Genomic DNA, 8,488 nt, shown 5'->3' with positions numbered 1-8,488 from the left:
GTTTTTCTTCTTTAGGCTATAATCTCTTTTCAAGGCTTCATACTAAATATTTAGGTCCTATAATTATTTTTTAAATGCTATAATCAAAAAAGATAAAATTTAAAATTAATTTTCTTATATCCACTCTCTTTAAATGAATCTATTAACCATTCTAACATACATCTAGATTTATTAACATATTTTAACTAATTTTTACATATTATAAGCTTTTATAGTACGATAGCTGACCAAGTTATATGCTCTTCGTAGATCTATTTTTGTATAGATCTTTGCTTGATTTAGTTGATCAAAAAGTTTTGAAATCAAAAGTAGAGGATACCTATTTTTGATAGTGAACTTATTAAGTCCTCAATAATCTATATACATTTGCAAAGATCCATCTTTTTTCTTCACAAATAAGATACGAGTTCCGACTAGAGATTTAGAATGTCATATAAAGTTTTTAGCCAAGTTCTCATCAATATACTCTTTGAATGTAGCCAACTCATTTTGTGATAGGCTATAGATTAGTCTAAATAGTTGTTGAGTTTTTTCTTAAAGATTGATGGTGCAATCATAAGGATGATGCTTCAAAAGAATATCTGCATTCTTCTTTTCAAAAACGTCCTAGAAATCTTAATATTAGTTAGGAATACAACTTGATATCTTCTCACCATCAACAATGGGTGTGGCATATATAGCAAAAGTTGGCCCCTCATTTGCAGCATGCATGAAAGCTTTTGCACCTATCAATAAGAGTTTGACTATATTAGATTTATGGATTTCTACTTGCCTAGTAGGATCTTGGACTAAACTATGGAAAAAATTAAGATTGCAAAAAATCCAGTCTATCTGAGGATTATATCTTTCTAACCATAATAATCCTAAAATGATTGGATTAAAAAGAGACTTAATCACATTAAACATTACTAAACTATTGTGACTGCTAGTTGCTACTTCTATAGGAGTAGTTTCATATGTAACATCTCTAAAAGATAATAAATGTCCATCTATTACTTCTACATGCACATGTTTGATTTTCTTGACTAAGTATATATCTTGTTTTTTCACAAAGTCTTCATTTATAAAACAAGCTAAGGCTCTTGAATCCAATAAGGTTAAGACTTTGTGATTTTTTGGTCCTAAATAGGCTTCTATTGTAAAACAAGGTGAGGGATTAGAGGACAGAATATGACCTTTGATAGATGTTGTACATGATTCCAACTACACAGTTTGTATTGTAGCTAGAGAATTTTGGTTTCCAACACATTTTCTTCTTTGGCAATTAAGCTTCTCAATTTATAATTGTGTTGTTTCTTTGGACAATATTGAGCAGTATACTTAGCTTCTCCACAATATAAGCATAAGCCCTCTTGATGTCGTCAACTCTTTTCCTGCTTTGTGAAGAGTTTAAAATATATTGTATCAATTTGCATTGATTTTGGCTTTCATAAATAAGTTTTTGAAAACTTAGGAGCTATTATCATTATTTGATTTGTTCCTCTCTAACCATATCTTTATTCTTGACGTCTTTTAAATAATTGATTGTCACATGCAATGGCTTGAGCAATAAATTGTTCAAAAGATTTTGTCTTTAATATTGTCAGTAATAAGTCTTTGACATTATCCTTCAACACATATTAAAATTAATTGATAAGGGCTTTGTCATTCCAGTCCACATCTCAAGTAAGGTTTTAAAATTCAACAATATATATGGTAGCTAATCGTAATCTTTGCTATAAAAATAAGAGCTTAGTCTCTACTACTCTTTTTTAATCACTTTCTCTAAATATGGCCATAAATACTTCTAGGAATGAATTCAAATCATAAAAGAATCACAAATCTTTTTTCATTGAAAGCATAAACCAAAAGAGAGCATTTTCTGATAGAAGTACGCTTATGAATCCGATTTGAGTAAATCCATTGAGATATTGGAAAGAATGCAACCTTAGATAGAGCTTGATTTATAGCAAAAATTCTTAAAGTTTTGATCTTATTCCATCAAACTTTTGAGGCCTAGTAATCCTTGTCCCTGTCATACTTGTAGAAGCAAAACTCCCTAGATTTGGTTGTGAAGTTAATCTATTTGCTTCCTTCAACTATATAACTTTTTGCCATAGACTTTGAACTTCTTCCATAGGTGTAGGTATAGTATTTTTATAATTCACGTTGAAAATACATGAGATTTTCACTCTTAGAGTGTTGACAAGCTCATGAAGATTTATAATAGTTACAAATCTATTTTCACTTGCACTAAGAGTAGCATCCATAATCTTTCCTTCCATAAAAAACTCAAACAAATTGAAAAAGTTAAATTAGAGGAAGGTAATCTGCAACCTCTAATAAAAATTTCCACAAAGAAGGATAATCCATTCTCTTTAAAGAAAAGATCAGTGTTAGAAATTAAGATTTTTTTATTTAAAGGTAAGTAATCCGTGTCCTTCAAATCACAACAATAGAAGTGGAATAATCCACTCACTTTTAAAATAAGATTAAAATAGTATGTTAATACTTGTGTCAAACTGTCAAGGATATGAATCTTGAAGAAAGAAAATCTTCAATACACTCTTGTATCACTGAAGAGAATTAAAAAGTCATTCAAAAGATGATGTAATATTAAACTAGAATGACAAAAAACTCTTGAAATAAGACTAAAGTCGAGAAAGGCATTAACAAGAGTGAAAAAGGCTTTACTCTTGCCTCTATATATATTCTTAACTAGGAGCTACGTAGCAATATTATATAAGACCTCCAAAATGTGTTGATTTTGCAAGACAAGTATGTTAACTTGTAAGGCAAGTTTTTTATATGTAAGCCATATAGTTAACTTGTTTTGCAAGCTACTAACATGTGATTAATTTGTTGACCAAGTTTCTAACTATCTACAATCACATGTAAAAGAAAGGAGCATCTATGAAGCTTCTAGGAAGCTTCTTTAAAAGGTCTTATAAAATTAATCTACTTTTATCTATTTTTACCTATTTTTATTTAATCATATAACTATTTATTAAAATATCTATGTATGTTCATAACAAATCTGGCTAAGAACTTCATATGCCATTCCAAATCTCTAATATGAGCTCCAATTTTACTTATAAAGAAAAAAGATGGATCATTACAGATGTGAGTCAGTTATCAAGGATTCAATGAAATCACCATCAAAAATAATCACCCACTTTTTTTGATATCTAGAATTTTTAATCAATTTAATCAAGTTAAAATCTATACAAAAATAGATCTATAAGGGACATACAATATAATACGCATCAAAGAAGGAAATAAATAGAAGACTATGTTTTGAACCAAACAAGGATATTTTAAATATAATATCATATCTTTTGGACTTACAAATGCATGTGCAACTTTTCAACATGTAATGAATGATGTCTTTTAAGAGTTTTTGGACAATTTTGTTGTCTGTTATCTAAATGATATTTTAATCAATTCTAAGAATAGAGAAGAATATGAATATCATGTTTGTCATGTATTACAAAAACTAAAAGATGAGAGACTTTATATCAAAACAAAAAAATGTGTATTTCATACTACTCAAGATGATTTCTTGAGATATATCATTTCAAATGATGGACTTATGATAGATCCTAAGAAAGTTCAAACTATTATAGATTGGAAGATCTTAGAACGTTGAAAGATATCCAATACTTTTTAAAATTTGCCAAATACTATTGAATCTTTATTAAAGACTTCTCTCAAGTTGTAGCTCTATTTATATGTTTGACTTGTGAAGACAAATTTCAATGGAATCAAGAAGCGGAAGCAGCATTTGAAGCTTTGAAGACAACCTTTGATTCTACACCAATCTTATGTCATATTGACTTTTTTAAGCCATTTATTTATGAAAATAGATGCATCAAACTTTGCTTTAGATGTCGTATTGTGACAAATAAAAACAGATGAGAAGCTTCACCAAATAGCTTTTCATTCCAAAAAAATTTTAGCAACTGAGATCAATTACAAAATCTATAATAAAGAACTTTTTGCAATCATGGATTTGTTTCAAGATTGGTGCCATTATCTAGAAGGTGCTTCTAATCCAATCATTGTATATAGGAATCAAAAGAATCTTGAATATTTTATATTAATATGTGATTTGAATCATCGCTTAGCCCATTGGAACATGTCTTTGTTAAGATTCAAATTCAAGATCACTTATTGACCAAAAAAACAAGGTTTGTCAGATGCATTTTTTAGATGATCTTACCTTATATTAAAGGAAGGAAATGCCACTTTTGATCAACAACAGACAATTCTCTTGAAGCTAAAGCATCATCATCTTCTTTATTTATTTAATATATATATAATGGTTAATTTTAAGATATTTTCTACTACCATCTTCTTAATTAACAATATTCTATAATAAACTAGATTTTTTCTTCCAAAATTTTAAAATTAGATTAGTTTCAATAATCAAAAAGTTGATTGTTTTTTAATAATAATATTTTATTTTTTTAATATATAAAAATTAAAGAAAAAAAATGATAAGCTATTTGATTCAAAGCTCATGCACTTAAAGAAGCAATATTTATTTCATTCACTTAATATAAAAAAAAGTATTGATTGAAACATAAAGAAATCAATCTAATTCCAATATTAATATACATTATTCTCTATGCATGCTACACAAATAAAAAAACAATTCTACACAAATTCTTAAAACACCCACAAGCTCAAAGAATTTAGAATTAGACTCCATCTAACATATACAAACCAGCTCTTAGACCTAGAAAATTAAAACCTTGTTAAACATTCTCTTGAAAACAAACTAAATTTACATGTGCTACTCTTTTATGATTTATAAGTCTTCTTCTTTAAATGGCTATTGCTATTCTTTTATGAATTATAAGTCTTCTGCTTTAAATGGCTATTGTTAAAAGAACGAAGCTGTAGAAGCTGCACAGGGAATTCCAAGTGCAGCTCACCAGAAATATACTTCACTTGATTGTGCTCATCTTAATAAATAGGACCAAAAGTCTAACAGTTGAACTCATATTTTGTATGCTCTATAGCCATCTTCATTGCTCTTCAAATCTTCATCCCAATCGCCTAAATGTTTACCCCCAAAAACCAGTTGTTTGATGCCCACGAAGCTGACAAAAACATCCCACAAACGAGTTGTGAGCATACTGTGCAGTGGTTGGAATTCATGCAAGGGGGTAACATAACAGCTTTAAGGAGTCTTTAAGATACTACGCATGATGGTGGAAGCAGAGAGAAAACAAACAGATCTTATTCACTTACTCCGAGCTGACAGTAGTTAATGCGTTTATAAGCACATCGAGACAGCAAGGATCTGATGTTCCTAAATCTATCCTGTAGGACACGAGCAACGTCCGCATCCACATCCAACCCAACCATATTTTAATTAGAAAGGCAACAACGGCGACTTCCACAACAGATGTGAACCCTGTATGAAGACATATATTCCGAGTACCATGCTATCTGAGATACCTCAAAGAAACCCGGGGAATTCAGAGGGAACGAAAGAAATGGTTAAAACTAGGAATGTAAGAACACAAAACCAAGACCAACAACCACAAAGACTACTTACCATACGCGGGCCCAGCTTTCTTGAAACTCTACGTCACTAATGTCATGGAAAAAGGCACTCAATGCTTCCTGAGCTTTCTCCGTGCTATATCTGAGTGGTGCATTTAGAGGAACTTTAATGATCTGCATGTAAAACATGTGAGTGTAAACCCTCTAGAAATATAAGATAATGCACCAAGAACATAAAAGAAATTCCACTCGATGTTAGTAAGTGGTTCAGGCAAACACATTGCTGGAAACTTGTGCGCTTGACAAATGTGCAAAAGCACACAGAAAAGAACCACAATGCAATCAGAATATTACTTTTAGCGCCAGCTCTCAAATGTAAAGTCTCTTTTAAGTACATAAAGATGCAACAAAAATACACCGTACAATTACGTGCATAAAAAATATCTGAAAAGAGAAAATGGGATAGGATTATCTGACTGGAGAGGATAGGCAAGCAACCTGCATATTCATGGAATTGAAGCCACCGAGTCGGCCCAACACAAACCATGACCGGAATACCTGCGAACGCAACGAATCATTTAATTTCATGATTTTTGGGGGATTTCCAAGCGCAGGTAACCTAGAATCCCGACCCAATCGAATAGCTATGCTACCCTCAACGCATACTTTCCCTTGCCGACGTCGACCAGATGTCTACACAGATGTAGTGCTGGTGTTAACAAGCGTTTGCCTTAATTATACACCACAAGCCCATATAAACTCCTTTCTCGTAAACTTGACTTTCAGCCAAATAAGGGAAACACAAGCATCCTTCGTTCCCATAATCCTCTTACCGTCCAAACCCAGCAGATCACTGTATCGATTGAAAGTGAGACCTATGCATCTACAACCACTGGTTCTATGTTTTTTACACTTTAGAAACATGACGAAATTGAGTAAAAGTGAAGCAGATATACACTGCCGATCAAATCCATGTCTTTGTCTGTGGGAGGGGCGTAGAACTCCAGCCAGATGTGACTATCCATGGAATCGAAACTACATCAAGAACAGGGACTGTTAGCTGGATCACAGAGAAAAAACTAATTCACTACGATAAGTAATGGTTCAAAGTACACATTATCCAATTTAGAAAATACTTCTAATGGTGAGATACCCAAAGCATCTTGAGAAGTTCTTAACGTGCTAGTAAACTTACTCGCGGAAAGATACAGCCATCGGAATTGTTGATCCCGTTCTGGCATCAGAAATGCGTCGACCTTTTCTTCCAACTCTTTCTTCCACCTGTACCATATGATTAAATTCGTGACATGAGAATATTGTGACAATTTGGTCTCCATCAGAGTAGGAATACTTCCATTTAAACAAGCGGCACACCCAGAAGCTTCCGTTTCCAAGGCACAAAGAAAAGAAAGAAAAGAAGAAAGAAGTGGAACGGTACTGTAAGGGAACATACTCGCCGTTTCATCTCTTCTGGATTACCAATGGTATCTCCAAGAATTTCTCGTAGCTCCTCATCCTCCTTGGCTGCATTTTCCAGAACCCTGTACATCATTCAAATCGCTTAAATCCGCAATAAACCCCTCTGCCAAACACAAGCAGCGAATACACCGAAAAATTCCGCCCCCAGCTCCCAGGCCGAGAGATAGACAAGCGTCTCGAAACCTTTATACAAAAGAACTTACTGCGGTCAGAAACCTGCAAATGCCTATCAAAACCCCACACCCTTAAACCCTACACCTTGATGCTCCAAAATTATGTCCAAAAAACGAGGAACCGTTCAGAGAATTCCCACCGGCATTACGAATGAAAGAAGTAGTGTTCGCACATAAGAGAGAATTCTCACAGAGCTACAAGCAATATGACCTCCTGTCATCATAACTACACTTATGCAATATTTGCTTGGGGTTACCAACGGTAAGCCATCCTTCCATCGACGATTTCAAATCAAAGAATGCAACGTGAATTCAAAAATGATGCGCAGTAACCCACAGATTCTATCATTACCAGCTGCAAAAACCCCAGACAGAGTGAGGCGATCCACGAAAACAGGTTCAAGTGTTAGTAAATTTACGTCGCCCACTCGGGGTATTTGCCCTCTTCCTCACTCTTTCGCCGTCTCCTCTCCTCATGGACTTTCTGCAACCGTCTCTCCCGAGCACCCACACGCGAACTCACCGCAACACTCCTCTCTCGCTCTAAAAAGTCTCCTCCTGCTTGCCCATTGCCAATCGCAGCTGTGGCCTTCACTCTCTCGGCTCTTTCAATCTTCCACCCCAATTTCACCTCCCATGCTTTCCCCAAAGGCGGCTCCAGTCCTACGCTACTACAAAGCGCCCTTGCAAAGCAGTATTTGGAGCACAGCATTCTCGACACGCTTATTTCTCGCTCCTCTACAGGAAACGTTCACCAATCCCTCGTCGGTGAAGTTTGAAGCTCGAACCTGCGAATGCAACAGCGCTTCGGCATTCATTCGACAATGCATATCCATATCCTCGGAATGAGCGGATTACGATGGAAAAAATGTCATGGTCATAGGGTCCCCCCGGTCAAAGACCCCTGATTGACACTGAAGCTCGTCCAAAAATTTCCCACTTAGGTTGCTGCAATTTCGTTAGTTTTGCTTGTTTACAGTGTCTCACAGTGCAAATGTAGTGTGGGTTTTGAAACGGAGAGGATGGAAGGGAGAAGCTGGGTTGTGCTAATCGTGAATAGAGTTGGGTTTTGTGACGCCGCGGATTTGTCTTCTTTTATGGCATCAGTTGGTTGATTCCCCCACATGTTGATTACTTTCTTCAAACTACTCATCTCTTGTGATTCAGACATTCCATTGGTATTACTACCAAACAAAGGGAAAAAAAATCGTGGGGCCTGCTTAACCATTTTACACGTAGTGTCCTGTGGGTCACATGCGTAGATGCGACGAAATATTTTGCGTTCACGGGCTGCAAGCGTGGGTAAGCTTCTTCCGTTTCATTGTTCATGCCCCGTTGGC

The 8,488-nt window shown here is 34.6% G+C and overlaps 1 protein-coding gene across 2 annotated transcripts; it reads right to left on the bottom strand.

The window, feature by feature from the left end:
• Positions 1-4,647: 4,647 nt before the first annotated feature.
• LOC112283106 (uncharacterized) lies at positions 4,648-7,991 on the bottom strand. 2 transcript variants are annotated; one of them, XM_024521433.3, is made up of 8 exons: positions 7,568-7,990; positions 6,950-7,037; positions 6,692-6,777; positions 6,453-6,531; positions 5,995-6,054; positions 5,549-5,670; positions 5,239-5,310; positions 4,648-5,087 (listed from the first exon to the last, which is right to left on the bottom strand). In XM_024521433.3, exons 1-8 carry the CDS (start codon positions 7,858-7,860, stop codon positions 4,985-4,987), a joined length of 903 nt encoding a protein of 300 aa, XP_024377201.1. In that variant the 5' UTR covers positions 7,861-7,990; the 3' UTR covers positions 4,648-4,984. The 2 variants fall into 2 exon arrangements, with proteins under 2 accessions (XP_024377201.1, XP_024377202.1); XM_024521434.3 differs by lacking the exon at positions 5,239-5,310 and having other exon boundaries at positions 7,568-7,991.
• Between the last annotated feature and the right edge of the window lie 497 nt (positions 7,992-8,488).

This window comes from Physcomitrium patens, chromosome 6, assembly GCF_059467195.1.
Source record: "Physcomitrium patens ecotype Gransden chromosome 6, ASM5946719v1, whole genome shotgun sequence".
In the NCBI taxonomy this organism is placed as follows: Eukaryota; Viridiplantae; Streptophyta; class Bryopsida; order Funariales; family Funariaceae; genus Physcomitrium; species Physcomitrium patens.
This window is presented reverse-complemented; position numbering and strand designations above follow the sequence as displayed.

What these genes read in the sequence shown, in the direction of transcription:
- LOC112283106 (XM_024521433.3), bottom strand. Translation starts at nt 7,860, where the DNA reads ATGCTGTGCTCCAAATACTGCTTTGCAAGGGCGCTTTGTAGTAGCGTA. An exon ending in TCAATTCCATGAATATGCAG is followed by an intron (nt 5,671 to 5,994) that starts GTTGCTTGCCTA and finishes TTTTACATGCAG; the next exon opens with ATCATTAAAGTTCCTCTAAA. An exon ending in GAAAGCTGGGCCCGCGTATG is followed by an intron (nt 5,311 to 5,548) that starts GTAAGTAGTCTT and finishes CGTGTCCTACAG; the next exon opens with GATAGATTTAGGAACATCAG.